This window comes from Stegodyphus dumicola, chromosome 3 (assembly GCF_044657685.1).
Source record: "Stegodyphus dumicola isolate Sdum_Otavi_A_Nest chromosome 3, ASM4465768v1".
Classification (NCBI taxonomy): domain Eukaryota; kingdom Metazoa; phylum Arthropoda; class Arachnida; order Araneae; family Eresidae; genus Stegodyphus; species Stegodyphus dumicola.
The window spans coordinates 30,805,708-30,822,565 of record NC_140770.1 but is presented as its reverse complement, the minus strand read 5'-3'; the positions used below and the strand labels follow the sequence as shown (position 1 = coordinate 30,822,565).

At 34.7% G+C, this 16,858-nt stretch overlaps 1 protein-coding gene across 4 annotated transcripts in view; it reads left to right on the top strand.

Annotated features, from left to right (window-relative positions):
- Nucleotides 1-16,113, top strand: part of LOC118203352 (uncharacterized) — a 168,783-nt gene extending 152,670 nt beyond the window's left edge. For all 4 annotated transcript variants that reach the window (XM_085812697.1, XM_085812699.1, XM_085812700.1 and 1 more), the window contains exons 9-13: nucleotides 6,105-6,232; nucleotides 8,165-8,333; nucleotides 8,443-8,601; nucleotides 10,867-11,047; nucleotides 15,475-16,113. In XM_085812697.1, coding sequence (XP_085668823.1) covers nucleotides 6,105-6,232; nucleotides 8,165-8,333; nucleotides 8,443-8,601; nucleotides 10,867-11,047; nucleotides 15,475-15,494 — 657 coding nt within the window. In that variant the 3' untranslated portion in view covers nucleotides 15,495-16,113. The remainder of the gene's footprint in view (nucleotides 1-6,104; nucleotides 6,233-8,164; nucleotides 8,334-8,442; nucleotides 8,602-10,866; nucleotides 11,048-15,474) is intronic.
- The last annotated feature ends 745 nt before the right edge of the window (nucleotides 16,114-16,858 follow it).

Below are 16,858 nucleotides of genomic sequence, written 5' to 3'. Positions count from 1 at the left end.
TGTAAATGATTACAACCAACGATTAAGTAAATAAAGGCCGGGTAAGCATTTTTAAGCCGGATATTATTGTTTTTTAATTGGTATTGTCAAAAGATGAATATTTTCGTCATATTCTGTTGCTGGAAGTAAATGACTACGACCAACGATTGCGTAAGTAAAGGCCGGGTAAGCAATTTTAATTCGGATAATAATATTTTTTTAATTTGGTATTGTTAAAATGTGAATATTTTCGTCATTGAAAATACTTCTGTTCTTGGACGTAAATGACTACGACCAGCGATTGCGTAAATAAAGGCAAAGTAAGCACTTTTTATGTCGGATATTAACTTTTTAAAATTTGGTATTGTCAGAATATGAATATTTTCATAATTTAAAACACTTATGTTTTTGGAAATAAAAGACTATGACCAGCGATTGCGTAAATAAAGGCCGGGTAAGCATTTTTTAAGCTGCATAAAGGGGTGGGTATATGTATATGTTTACGTTCAGTTTCTGCTGATTGGAATAAAAAAGGTACGCAACTAGAAGTTTTAGCGGTCCCAAATATGAAATTTCAACGTTCTGCGGCTAATAGTTTTTGACTTGTGCGAAATACCTACATAAAACAGTACAGAGGTCACAAGAAATCTTTTTGAATTCACTTTTTAGTGCATTTTACCCTATCCATAACCGTAAATATGTAACTGAAATTATTCTTCTCACCCGTAAATGCACCCTTCTTCCATCACTTGCACTATTATCTCATCCAGCATTTGTTTGCACTGCCCCCAGCACTCGTCTTGAGCACAATATGTACCAAAGTGGTTGATCAAGTTATTTCCGTCAGCGGGGCTACGGCCGATATGCTAACTGCCCCAATGGACCGGCTGCCTCGCTGTCGGTGGAAAGAAAGGAAAGAAAGTCCATTTTATAATCCGTTTTGGAAAAAGCGGTTCTTTATTCTGTCCGTACGCAAAGTAGTACAGTACACCAGAGCGAGGTCCGCACAGACCCAGGCAAGGTAGCCTAGCCCATACATGGTTATAATAGAGCCTCAATCTGCAGGTTGAAACCCCCAACGGCAACTTTAACAACATTTAACATGCAGCAATCACAGCAGCCCGAGTCCAGCTTCCAACACCGACATAAACAAACTCCAAGCTTTCCAGAACAATTATCTGCGTAAGATCACAGGAGCGCCTTAATTCATTCGTTAATGAACAGCCTCACAGGGATCTCAAAATTCAAAATCTGGCCACCTTCATAAACAAACTCAATAGTAACTTCTACAATAAAGCAGTATTCAATGACGACATTAAATACTCTGACAATTTTAAGTATGAACTTCTAGAAATAGACATAAGATCTTACGCCACTCATTATTTTAGAAACCCGGCCTAATATTCAAAACGTCTTTTCATAACTCTACCGCTTAGTTAAATAAAATTTCACCTCCCACTGGCCTGGGCCATCGCCTCACTTCTTAATTAAGGTTCTCCTATGATGTATCGTATGTGTGTCTCTCCTAGCCGGGGTTATTGTGTTAAAATTATAGAACATGGTCTGCCTTTAAAAAAAAAAAAAAAAAAAAAAAAAACTAGGTGCACCATTTTGCCTTGGAGGATTCAAGATAGGTCACCTTTAGTATGGCAGTGTTGTATGCTCCCAGCTCTAAAAAATGGAGCTTTCTGTATATTTTCCATTGAGTTTCTAATACAGAAAGTATTTATGAAATTTCTGCACTTTTAAATATCCTGTATGCATAAATCAGGTGTAAATAAACTAAGCATATTCAGTCTTCTGTAGCTTGATCTACAACCAAATTGTGACCAATTTTGCTGAAGAGAGAAATTGACTCATGAAGACTTGATTCCAAGCGGGGTGTAACGGCATATAGTGATATTGCTATGCTGAACTTTCAGTAATAGCAATATGTGGGGGAAATTATATTAAGAAGAGATGAAATCATCCCACATTGACTGATAGCTTCAACGTCTTGTGTGCTATCAGATTAGAGACATGATTGATCCTCCTTTAAAACAGCATACCCATTTTTATCTTGATATCATCACGGATTATTGAAAGACCATTCTTACTGAGTATTTGCTGGGGGGGTTATTGTGTGTCTCCCCTAGAGGTTACAAGTTCTTTCCGAAAGTTGCATGCTCAATTAATGCATACAGCGGATCACAAACTCAATTCTACATTCACCATGGTCCCTTCCCACATTATCTTAAGAGATTCCGAAAACGAGCGTCAGAATTGTGTGAATGTGGTGCGGTAGGTGATGCAGATCACTTCCTCTTCAACTGCCCACAAAACCGATAAACTGCATTTAAAAATACCAAGCAGTGAATACTGACCGCAATGGGCGGAGAATACCTACGGCAACAAGCAGACGAAAACTAAAATAGAGGAGGTGATCAGGCTATGCTCAGCAAGGTACTAAGAAATTCTCCTCCTCCCTTGAGAATTATATCTTCGCAGCTTAATTTTAATACCAATTCAAAATACTACAACAACTGAAAATCAACACTAGAAAAATAGCTCATCCCGTAGAATAGTAACAGGATTGTAAGAGCAAAACTATTGTAATGTAAGCATATTACTATCCAGTTTGTATGTACTTGATAAAAATAATATTATAAAACAGTTTAAAATGACATTGAAAATCCAGACATTACATTGAAAATTTGTAAATGAATTACAAGTTTTCTTTGATTATCTCAGTAAAAGTATTGTAAATATTAATTCAGATAATGTTTTAAATGTACACATAACTGTCATGATTTTATGTAACTATCACATGTAACTTGTACAAGACAGTGTTTGTAATTAACATATCTATGCTTATACACAGGCCTTGTATGTCCATGTAATATTTATATTTTTACACGGAAGAAATATTCCCTTCTACCAGGATGACTATTTAACACTGTAAGACTTTTACAAAGTCAGGTCAGTGGTTATCTCAGGCGGCGATCAGCCGGGATTATTTGAGGTACCAGTAATAGCTGTATAAAGTTCCACCTGAAACTACTATAATAAATAGTATAACATCAAATATAGTATAATAGCAAATAGTATAATATCATAGTATCATAGCAGTCCGAGACACAATTGACAGTACCGTTACAGTCCCTGTCGAGCCTGAATGGACCATCGTAGAAACTAAGGTTGTAGTTCTGGGAAGGTAGTTAATCTCCGCCATGTTGACTACTCCCAATATATGGACGTTACTGAGTTGCCAGCTCGGGAGAAGGTTATCCGCATGTACAAACTTCACGAAAAAAAAAAAAAATCATCCAAAAATGGATTCGGGAATGGTTAAAATGAATATTTCTGTTGAAATATGATACCTGAAATTTTTTGCGATTAGCATATTTCGTAGAAGGAAGCAAAAACAGTGAATATTCTTTAAAATAATGATTATTTGTTTAAATTTTATTTGCACTATCCACAATTTTAAATTTTACACTGATGAATACGGACGTAGATATCCGTACCCTGAAAGAATGAGTCATTCGGATTAGGGGCGTGGTCGAGAGAACTTGATCCCTAACATCAAGCTTGTGGACGAGGGAATCAGCAGCTGGAATTCTGGTGAAAGTTTAAGAAACATTTTTGTAATGATCGAAGCAATTAAGTTTTCTTTCTGTGGCCCGGGCGGAGAGAAGGGATATAGCGCCATAATTTATGAATATTGTAGAGACATTAGGTATTTTTTTTAGAAGCAGGCAAGATGAAAAATGAGCAACCGCCTTCGCCGGGAATCGAACCACGGACCTCTGGAATACCGTCCCAGCGGGAAAAACCACTACGAAGGCACGCTAGGAAGACGGGAGAAATACCTTATAATATGGAGAAGAATTAATTTCTCACATAATAAAATACCATGGCTGTACCGCTTTTGTTTATCTTCCTAAATCTTCCATCACCTACAAAAATTTTTGGAAACAACTCTTTTGTGCAATTTTCGCACTTCTTCATTTGATGTAAAACATCCAATCATAGTGGATAACTACAATCAACACAGAAGCAGAAACATTTACTGCATAATAGCTGCATAGATGGAAGTTTTGATTTTGATGGATAGATTGAAAGATCAGATTTGCAGCGTTTGGCAGATGGGAAAAGAAATGGCTGGTCTTTTTTTTATTTATTTATTAGTAAATCTCGTAAAAACTGTGTCGAAACAGTTCGTTATTATTATAAGTAGGATGCTTGTCAGCGTTTTAAAAGAGCAGGGAACAGACGCGGGATACTAATATAACACATTTTTAGCGTAAGTTTTAGAATATGAGGAAAAATCTCTTTGTTCAGCTATGTAGAGAAGAAATACATCGCCCACAACTACGGCAGATTTACCGGTCCACGATTCTTCTGAGAAGATAAAGCTCAGTCTCCAGACAAAAAAACCTCTCTCAGATGAAACAGAGAAAATCTCATTTTTACTTCCTTGTACGAAGTAAAAAGGAAGTATTGTAATCGCGAAAAGTTTCAGGCAGCATATTTCAACGAAAATACCCATTTTGACCGCTATCGAATGCAATTTAACGATGTTTTTGCGTGATATCTGTACGTTAGGACAGAATAAAAGACTCGTTTTCTCCACAAAAAAATGATAAACTGCTTTAAAATTAATTCTGAAGAGGATTTTTTGTGGCGTCTGTACGAACGTATGTACGTACTTGCGCACGAACGTACGTACGTATCTCGCATAACTCAGAAAATGAGTAGCCTCAGAACGTTGAAATTTTGTATATAGGACTGCTATAACATGTAGATGTGCACCTCGTATTTTGGTTGCAATCGGCCGCACCAAACGTATATAAATACTATATTTATATATATATCCACTTTATTACTCGGCACAGTGATCTCAGTTTCTTTACTCTTATATGTTTGTAAATTGTACATTTTTTGCTTAAAAATGATTGAATTATGTTGTTCTTATCTTCCGGTTAAGGGTTTTATTTTCGTAATTCTGGAAGCAATATTTGTACAATTATCAACAATTTAAAAGCTGTTTAAGTGCGGTTAGGTTTTAAATAACATGGCGGACATATTTGTTTACATTTGAAACAGCAGAATTGTAGATTTGTTGCCAATCTAGAGAGACTAAGCTTCGCAACAACAAACATAACGCCTTCTATTTATTATTGCGAATTAAATCATGCTTAATCCTTTCTGGAATTTTTTTGAGGAAATAAGTGTTTAAGATTTACTTAATTTTTAATAATTAGTAATTTTTAATACAGATATTTTGAGCTTTTATGTATTTTTGTCTTGTCGCGAAGTGAAAACTGGATTAATTGAATGAGAAATACTCAATCGTCTGTGAAAAACTGTTTCTTTTTTGTTTTGTTTGCTTAATTTCTTTTTTAGATCGTTCTAGCTTTATTGTAGTATTTGAAAAGAACATGTGGCAACGATTAGATAATTCTTTAAATGATATACATTTTGTGAATTCTGAGTTATAATATGAATGAAATATAATACTGTTAAGTGAACCTAGTGCCAGAGTGTCGCTATGTTAAACAAATAGAGTGAATTTATTCTATTGTGGTTTATGTGCTGTCGGCGAAGTAGATTTAATTAAATCCAATAAGTTTAAAAGAAATGCAAGAAACAAATGCGTATATTTTAATATTCCGTACAAGGAAGTCATGTGGTGTACACATCAGATTTTTTAGTCTAGGCTTCCTAATTTCTTCCAAGCTTTGAGTGACGGAACGCTTATTCCCTAATCCTCAGTGAACACTGCATAGCGTCCAAAAAATATCTTGACTGGAAAAGGTACACTTTAAAGAATGCACATTTTAGCATGTTATGAGAATCTGGAATTCTCGTCAATAACACTAGGGACAACAATGAAAACTTCCGTAGGCATAATCCTTAATCCTTAGTTATGGATTATGCAAATCCAGGCAAAATCCTTAATAGTCTGAAATTGCAAGTCTGGTTTAGGCTTTCCCTTCATTTAATTTCTTTATTTCTTAAATATTATGAAAGCATTAGATAGTAATATGTAAATCGTAAGATGAAAATTTTAATCGATAATGATGGTGGCAAACAATGCTTTTTTATTTTCCTAATATATTGTTTTGTACTTTCTTGCATAGATTAATGCTAGTCACCTTTTATCAGCTTCCGTGATGGCTGCTCCAGCAGCCTTGGCATTTTCGAAGCTAGTGTATCCCGAAACGGAAGAAAGTAAGACACAAGCCAGCAGCATAAAGATCGAAAAAGGGTGAGTTATATGACAGTTATTTCATTTTGCAATATTTGTTTAATCATATGTGCTTTGATATTTGTATGCCTCTAAAAGTTTTAGAAACTTACTCTAAAACTGAGACACAAAATTCTTGTGAAGCTATCGTTGCCATAAAGTTTTAGTGCATTGAAACGTATTTATCTTTCGCAAAAATAAATATATAAATAAAAATAAAGATTATTTCAATGGATTTCAGTCGTCCACAATACTTACCCTTTCCGCGCTTGTAATTATAAGCAAATTCATCCTAATTAGCAAAGTAATCTCTCCCGCGCCGTTGAAAATAAAGTGGGATGGCGATTTAATTTTGAGTTTATTGAATATATTTGCATTCTTTTCTTTGACAGCGATAGTATAAACAAGAGGAAAAAATCTACGATTGTTTCGCAAAAAAAATTTTTTTGGGGGGGGAAGGGAAGGAGCTGCCATTTTCAACACAAATTTTAATACTCAAATTAGAATTTCTTTGCAATCACAATTATTTATTGTAAGTGAAACTTAAATCCATTTTTACTTCCTTGTACAAGTAAAGGAAGTATTATAATCACAAAAAAATCCGGATATCATATTTCAACGAAAATATATATTTTGACCGTTATCGAATGCAGTTTAACGATGTTTTTGCGTGACATCTGTACATAAGAACAGAATGAAGAACTCTTCTGCTCCAAAAGAACTATAAAACTGATTTAAAGGGGATTCAGAAAAGATATTTTCGTAGCATCTGTACGGACGTACCCTGGCATAACTCAAGAACGAACGTTGAAATTTTGTATATAGGACTATAACATGTAGTTGTGCACCTCTCGTTTTGGTTGCAATCGGCCAGATAAAAAGTATATAAATATAATATATATATATATATATATATATATATATACTGAGCCGAGTAACAGATATACCACTCTGTTACTCGGCTGAGCTCATTTTATTTATTTATTTATTTATTTTTATAGGTTGGTAATTTGTGCATATTTTAAAAAATGATTGAATCATATTATTCTTATGTTCTGGTTAAGATTTTTATGTCTTTAGTTAATCTGCATGCAATAGTTGTAGAATTATCAACAATTTAAAAGTTATTTAAGTGCAGCTAAATCTAAGCTTTTTTTTTTTACCATATAAGCCATATTTGTTTGTATTTGAAGCAGAATGGTGAATTAAGTCAGTTTCTGCACCTTCAGTATCTTTTTGCCTTGTGGGACCAGAAGGAAACATTTAGTTTTGTGCACCGGAAAATCTGTCTTCTTGCCTGCTGGGCGAACTGCTTGTTTTTGCATGAAAATTCTAATTTTAATAGAAAAATTGTTTTTTTAATTGTTTTAACTGTATTCGGTGTTTTATGTTTTCTATATCTTTCAATTTTTAATGATGATATTTTGAGGTTTTATGTACTATCTCTAATGAAATTCGAGGAAATAAGTTTAAATGAAATATATTTTAATATTCCGGAAATTGCGTATAATTTAATATTCCGTACAAGGAAGTCATGTTGTGTCCTCATCAGCTTTTTTTCTCAAAGTACTTTGTGGGTTACTCGTGTTTTGGCTTAAAAAATTAAATATATTTTACTTGAAAAAGTTTTTTTTAAGCATATCTGGTGAGGTTACTATGTTTGTAAATTTTAACCTTTAAAATTTTAACCTAATTTTAACAAAAATATTATTTTTTTGTTTCGTCGGTTTGAAAAGTAAAAGGCTATAAAAAGGAGTTTTAATTTTGATGAGAATTTAAAAATCGAATTTAAGCAGTTCTGATGTGCAACCTTGACATAAACGGCTGAAAGGTTAGTATTTTCTTAAAGAGATTTGAGCTCAAGAAATACGTAACATTTCTTTCATATTAGTCTTATTCAAAGTATATGTGCTATAGTTGATACAAAATGCATCTCTTTTTCATGCTTGGCAGGACTGAGAGCAACGCGTTAGAAGCTGCAACGAACGGTGCTTCCACAGCCATCAAATTGGTAAGCAGCATCGCTGCAAATCTGATAGCATTCGTAGCCTTCATTGCATTACTGGACACAGTGCTTAGTTGGATGGGCTCTTTAATCCATTGGGATTTCCTCTCATTCGAGGTAAAGATATTTTCCTATCCTCATGACTCATAGAATCATATCTCCATTTTATTTCATTTTAATGATAAAAAGGAATATTGTTCTTTTTTTTTTTCCTTCCTCTTTTTAGTGGGTTATGTCCAAGTTATTCATTCCCGTGTCTTTGCTGATGGGCGTTGACTGGGACGACAAGGAAAAGGTAGCCAATTTAGTTGGCCTGAAGATGGTCGTCAATGAATTTGTTGCCTACAAAAGACTCGCAGATTATCAAAAAGATAACCAGTTGTCTGTACGTAATACACACTTTTTAATTTTTAATCTTTCATGTTGTAATGAAGTTTTAAAGAACTCTTGCCATTTTTGAACGACTAACAAACTTTATTAGTCAAAACTTACAGAATAACTGAAAAACATTTTTAAGCGCTGGCATCGTCTGCGGATATTCTTTGCGGATAATCGTCTGCGGTAATTTACATTTCTTAGTGGAATTATGTTGGTAGCGTAGCAACGCAAATACGTTACAATGTATTCTTTCTTCAACTTTTTCTTTAACACTCGCTGTCTGGCTAATTTACTGGTTATGGCAAAGCAAATGAGGGCTATTTATCTTACGAAGGAAAGCTTCACGGAGAACATTTTAAAGAAACATATTCGCATTCTTATTCATATGGCGAAAACTACGAAAGCTCTTGCAACCAGCTTGCTTTCTCAGAACAGAATGCTGTAGTCTTACTCAGCCAGTGAATTCTTAATATTCGGTAAATAGTCTATTTTAAGTCATTTGTTTGAAGAAGCTTCAAAGGCAGAGCTTAAATGAGATTCTATTTAATCTGTTAAGTGAGTTGTTAATAAATTATGTAAAAGAATTAACCTTCAGATGTGTTTTTTTAATATACAAGTACTTATTCGATTGCAAAATGAAATATGTTTTATGTGATGACTAATATGATGACAAATACTTAAAACTTATTTAATCATAAATATTTCATTATGAATCAGAATGAACAGGTAAAATATTCTGTAAGATATCGTAGATGAATTTCTGGAACAGCAAGAAAGCTTACGCTAACATTTCTAGGTTTAGTTAGAAATATTAATTCAGGTAATTAAAACTAGAATTACGGATAGCGTGAGTGTATAACTGCTACAAAATTCTAGCTAAATAAAAAATCTTCATACTGGTTTATAACTACTACTGCTGATTATTATACACTACTACTTCGGACTATTGCATACTACTACTGGGATAGAATCCAGAAAATTCTAAAAGTGGACAGAGATAATTAGTAGCTTTCAGCTTATAAAACATTATAATTCGAATTGCTAATTTCTGTCTCCGAAGTTGAAACCTACGCAGATACCATATCTTCTGTTCCTATATACGTCTATGTCTATATCTTATCACTTAGTAAGAGGCAATCGACCTTTAACGGCCTTTACTACTATATATTATACTTGACTTTTAAATGCTTGAATCGAGTAAGTTGTATCCAATAATATGGAAGTACTTATGCACATGCTGTGCTAGAACTCAGAGATTACTAGCGACGAAGGCTCCTATGCCGCCGTCCGTAGAATAAGTAAACTTTGAACAAATGAGGCGACGTGTGGCGCCATCTATTAGTAGGGATGAAAAGCATTTTAGTTGACTGGAGCTCTAGTTGCGCCATCTCTTGCAGGATGTATTGTAAGGCATTTTTAAAATTTCATAAAAATTATTCTTCTACTAAGCAATAATTGGAAAGTGAAATGATGAAAAACACAACTTGCTGTACATTGAAACGTGTCACAAGCGTAAAAACTATTTACATACAAAGTCTACCTGCTTTGGCAGGAACAAAGTCCATAGCGCATTGTAATTTGATAAGTAAATCTATAAGTAAAGAAAATGGAGTATAATCTTGGCTAAATAAGAAGAAAACGAAAATATATACATTACCACCGACTATTATGGTGAATAGTGCGCAGCCTCTTGTGGCGTTGTTCAATTGTGAAATCATAATTTCCTAGTTTTTTGATGATAGTCTTAGGATGACTGTCACATTTCATAAAAAAGTTATGAGAAGCTTTTAGAATTTCAGAATCCGTGGGTTTAATTTTTAAGTCATTGTGAAGAGTGCAGTTTCATATGAACCAAGGCGCATTTGTAATTATTCGGATGGCCTTGTTTATTAACTCAGTTTCTCTCTTAACCCCCTTTTATTGCTAACTATTTCTATAGTACATGTTGTGTATTGTGATGAATGATGAAATAAGTAACATGTCAGTTTGAAGGAGCTTTGCAATATTTAGTAATAATAAGCATATCTTCGAAATTAGTGCAGCAAGTTAAAACACAAAATTGGGATTTTTTTAAAAATCTTTTTATTAAATAAAAATCAAATTGTTGAGATGCATGAGTTATCTTCTATGTTAGTTATCTGTAAATAATCCTGTAATTCTGAATAATGTACTCCAAAAAACAATAACTCAACCACAGATTTTAAATTTGCTGCAAAAGTTATTTTGTCATTCTAATTTGAAATATGCTACAATAGTTGTGTATTTGTTGCAGGCTCGATCTGAAGCCATCGCTACTTATGCTTTGTGTGGTTTCTCCAATATCAGCTCCATTGGAATCCAGATAGGAACCCTCAGTGCCATGGCCCCAAGCAGAAAATCGGACTTCGCCCAGATTGCGCTGAGAGCCATGATCACAGGCATGGCCACATGTTTCTTGAATGCTTGTGTTGCAGGTCAGTCACTATGCTTTTAGTCGCATTCCAACATCAGACAACCGACTGACCCTTATTATTTGTGCTGAAGATATTAGGTTGCATTAGGTTGTGTGAATATAGCAAAGAAAGTGACGGCTATCTTCTTAAGGGGGGATCCCTTCATGGAGGATCTTCGAAGGAAACTGGCTGGTATTCACGTTCCACATGGAAGAAGCTACAAACACCAAACACTGAGCCAGTCCTCTACCCTGGGATCGAATCCGGGTCAGATTCCCAGTATTCAGCTGTCTTAATCACATTGTTTTTTGCGCAACTACTTCAATTCTATGGATGGTCACAATGTCTTGTTCATTTACAAAGTTTAATTGTTCAAGTCCTGTAATTGCCGTATTGCCGTACCGAGAGTTCCCACTAAATTGTCAATCGAAATTTTTCGTTCGCAACAACTTCTCTGTCACTTTCCGTTAGTATCTATAGCGATATTTTCTACATTTAGAACCATACTACCGATTTCTCCGTCTGTTAGTAGATTGATTATTAGGGCATTGTCACCACAATGAAACACATCTGTTATATCATCTTCATTTAGTAACACTTCTCCATAAGTTCCATAAAATGGAAAATTACCCTTTTTGTTTGCTCTATATGAAAACCTTATATTCGTAGCTATCATCATAAAACTTAGCTAGCGTCCGCTATATACTATTGGTGATGTAGCATAGATTTAAGATTGGCTACTTCAAACATATTGTTCCGGAAAATTTTAGCTTGCTTCTATTGCACACTAAGGAAGTTAAGCCTGAATTATACTAGTTTAGTTACTTATTATACTTACGCCTATTTCTCGCACATTTTTAAGGCTGAGTCCCGAATTCTCACATAGAATATTTAAGGCTCATCCACTGGACATTTTGTGGCCCAGTGCAATCTCTGAGGGTCCAGACCAGAATTCTACTGCTAAGCGCCTTTCTGAAATCTAAAAATTTTGCGACGAAGGGACTTCCGTAAATTTTCCGCCCCCCCCCCTGCTGGCACATTTCGTAAGTGCACATCTGTATCGCCACCGAGGAAGTGGCTTCTAGAATGGACCAGTTGTCTTCCGGTAATTTTTCTGTCAGTTCACGTGACCTTTTCAAAACATTAAGTAGAATAGTTGAAAATGTTTTGCCACTCCTATACAAAATAGCTAAAGCATCGTGCATTTCTTGCAAAAATTTTCAGTGCAAATTACATCAAATATCAGCGTACTTAAACATGTGTGTAATACGTCTTAGCACTTTTTATTGCAGTCTATATGAAAACTATGTTGTATAACGATAAGCCAAGGAATAGTTTTATTCAAAGTGAACTTCCCTAATTTGCATTTCTAGACACTTAGTATGTTAAATTTCACATTAATAACTCCTCTCTTTTAAATGTATTGTTTAAGCAAGAAATACTCTTCAAACAGAATGAATTTATCTTATTTACAACGAATATATTTAATTCATTGATATGTAACTTTTAATGTTAATAATAGAAATAAAAAGATCATTCCCAGTATATATTTTGAATCTTACACTTTCAAAATAAAAGTAATACAAGCTTTGAGATAAGAAAATACTAGATTCATTCTAACACTTACATTCATTCTCAGCTCAGGTAAAAAAATTATACAATTGAATTCTCTTAATCCACACATTCGTAAATGCATAATACTCGAGGCTGATTGTAGCTAGAGTCATTTCTTCCATATAAAGAGCTATAATATTCCACGAACATTGCTTGAGAAGTTTCGCAAAAGTGAAATGTTGATGATTAAATAAACTTATGAGAACACTACGAGATTTTCTACAATAATGCTGGCAGCATTTGTTCCCCATATATTTATCACTGCGAAACAAATGCAAAATAAAGCATAAACAACAACATGGGCTCATATGCACAGTTTCGAAGATTCAGCGTTGCAGGAGCAATAGAAGTTCGTTGGTCCATTTCTGAAACCCCTTCCTCAGTGGTGATACGGATGTGCACTTGTGAATTATGCCCCCCACTGCGGTCTAACCAGCTTTGGCGTCGGTTCTGGCTTAATCAATTATTCTGAATTCAAACAGCCCTAAATGTAATCTTATGACCTATGAATATCACTTACAAAATCTTTTTTTTTTTTTTTTTTTTTTTTTTTTTTCATATAGCAAGAAATTTCTGTTGAATTTCTTTTCGCAGCAAAATTAGCTGAAGTCTTTGATCATAGCCTAGTGTTATGTCAACTTAAAAGGTTGTCCATGCTGTGTGGTATTAAATTACTAATATTTTTAAAAAATTGTTTAGACATCGCTGCGTGAGTTATTTCTCAAGCTACAGTATGTTGCTAGTAATATGGTGATGAAAGCAAAAAAAAATTAAATAATGATTCACCAGCTTGGAGTCAGTGCCGAAGAATTATTGAGACTTGATTATTGAGATTACAAGAGTGATTAAAAAGCGAGACTATCCACGTATGAAATGCGTGGCGCAAAGTATAAAAAAGCTTCTAAAAGTGGAAAACAAAGATTGCTAATGGTCCGCTGATCCGGACTTTTACGGATACTGGATCTCTGTATTTCGTACTTTGTACTATATAAATGTCATTGTAATTTAGTCGTAGTTTAATCATATTTTTAGCTAGTTACCGTAACATGTGTGATCACATTTTACGTACGAATAGGTCACAAAAGACATCTTGTAATTTTATTTCGGTATAAAGAATTTTTAATGTAACAAATGAAACTGTTTCGTAAGAATCTGCTAATACAATTTCTTCTAAAGAAGATCAAAAAGCTATATACTGGCCTCCTAAAATATTCTATAAATGCTGGTGCCGCAAGTGAAAAGTTAAAATTAATCCCGAGAAATCTAAAATTCTGGTCATCAGGAAATATAAAACCACAGACTCTATTGGTTGCACCGTCAATCGTTTTGGGAAATCTATACCTATTGTAAGTTCGGCTAAGCATCTTGGAGTCATCATTAACCGCTCGTTCACTTGGTTTGCGCATATCAACAGTGTCAGAAGAAAAACTTATGGGATATTAAGACACCTTTACCCACTTATGGCTAAAGACTCAGGGCTAAATCTTGCAAGAAAGTAAAGACAATCATTAGGCCCATTATCACGTACGCCTCCCCGGCATGGGCGAGTGCTAAAGACTATGACATTCAAAAACTGCAAATCCTGCAGAATAAAATATTACGCGTAATCACTAATGCCCCATTATACATAAGAAATGAAAATTTGCATAAGGACATAAAAATCGACTATGTGACGAATCATCTGGCCATGCTTAACGATAACTTGTACAGAAAAGCTAAAGGTAGTAAAATTTTCAATTATGACAGTGTTCTGAAGTATGAAATCATCATGGATGACCTATTTCTCCGTTCCTATGCCTCTTACCAACTTAGACAAATGGAAAATTAATTCTTAACAGGTCTTAACTCCATTATTATATTTTTCACTCAGGGCCAGCTTCTGGTATGACGTACCCTCACTGATGACATTGACCAATCGTATATCGGCACCATCCATCAGACTAAAACCAGGGAACGACTATTTGTCTCTGCATGCTTTTGCCTACTTCAGAATAATGACAATTCTTGTAGAATTTACCATATTTTTACATTATTTTAAGGGGTAATATTTTCAACATTCCTCACAGTAGTTCATGAATTATCCTTGATTTTCTACTTCACGACATACCTATCACGACGCTGATTGGCTCCTTCTCTGGACTGACCGCGCCTCCTCCAGCTTTATCACTCATTACAAGATTGCAGCTTCTAACGCTAGAGTTACATGGCAAATGTGCTAGTGCTTTTTTCTAGAATTATCTACATCCTTCCATGGAGATATGTCAGGGAAATTTTTCAACGTAAGACTCCGCATGGAACTCACTTATTTATCTGGGAAGTATCGCTCAGGCGATAGAACCCCAGAATAAACACCGTATATCGCAGTATCTATAAATGCTTTTCTGAAATAGGTTGCTAAGGCATGCTTTAGTTTCTTTCATCTTTCGTAAGTTACTCAAAGAGGTATTTTCGAATATTTAACCTATTATCGTAAATTTTAGGCTCATGCATAAAAGTCATACACCATGAAAATTCCGGTTTCAAAGTAATAAATGTGAAGTGGATTTAATATTTAAATACTGTTAATCTGTCGCATAGCTTCAGTATAAAATTCATCCATTTAGGTATTAAGTTACTAAGCAAACAATGCCATAATCCAATTTGCTTTTGAGTTGCTTTGCAGACGATACGAGTTCCTCTGGAATTTATTCAATTTAGGACTTATTTTTTATATGAAATCTGCGTTCAATTGTAAATTTGTTTTAAAATCTCGTGTAGATAGCATCCTGTACCACATTAAAATTCGTTATACGCTTTTTATCTAAAAATTAGCACTAACCTCTTTTCTTCCACAGGGACTCTGCTGCAACAATGAAGTGTGGCTATGATAGATGTTTCCTACGTAGTCCAAGCCATGGTGCTTGTAATGAAGCATTCATTTGTCTCACAGGATATTCGAGGCAGATAGCCAACAAAAGCTTCGTTTCTGCGTGAATGTGCTCCCTCTCATTTGAATGATCAACTGTGATTTCTGGCAGCAAACTCGGATACATCTTAGCTGCAGCTGTTATGTGCACCATCATTCAAAGATCAACAAAATATGATTTCCAACGTCAACGCTACCAAAAGTGCTGACTTTGTTAAAATTCTTCTTCGACTTTGTTCACTTCTTCTTTGTTAGCAGAGATATATACAGTATTCCATTTGTTGACTGTCATGGTGGTTTCACAATCGTTTGGCACAAGATCTGTACAGAATCGTCTTAAATATTACATTTTTAATATAAAATTCAGATTCATTATGAAATTTTTCACGTTAATCAAAAATATTCCGATTTATTTACCCATATGGTATGTTCTGCAATCAAGCATCTGTCATATGACTTTTACATGAGCCTTGTGAAATACTCGTATATTCTGGACGATTCTGATGTATATAATGTTTTTAAATTTATTTCTTAAGTATATTTAATAAAAAGGCTTATTGATGAGTAATACATTATTTATTATTGACACTGAGGATTCAATTACCATTCATATATATAATTATGACAGATATTCTGTCAAAAATGCACTGGTATTCAAACTTAAAAGAATATTAACATTTATTTGATGCTCCCGCATTGAAGAACATATTTTAATGAAAATGTGTTATGTTTGATAGAATACAAAACAATGTACCATACAATGATCATACTATATATGCATGATCATTGGTAAGATTTCTAAATATAAGAGGGTTTAAAACATAGTTTGCAACATCGAACAAAAAGCTAGGCTATTAGAGGATATGATCTCATCTAAAACTCGTAACGTGACTTCATCCTGGAACGTGACTCATTCATAACGTGACTTCGTCCTGGAAGTGAAGCAGTTTATGAATTCCTATGGCAGTCGCTCCCATTCTTGCACGCTGCGGCTGTAGTGGTTCTGCACGCTGCGGCCCAGCGTGCAGAACCACTACACCACGAAGGACGCTAGGAAAGTGGAAGAAATACCGGGTCCGTGACACTTAGCCGACGAGACACTTAACCGACACCAGTTGGCCGACAGGACATTTAGCCAACATGGTCACTTAGCCGACACGGACAGTTAGCCGACAAGACATTTAGCCGATAAGGACACATAGCCGACAGGACATTTAGTCGACACGGACACTTAGCCGACAAAGACAGTTAGCTGACAGGACATTTAACTGACACGGACAGTTAACCGACAGGACATTTAGCCGACACGGACA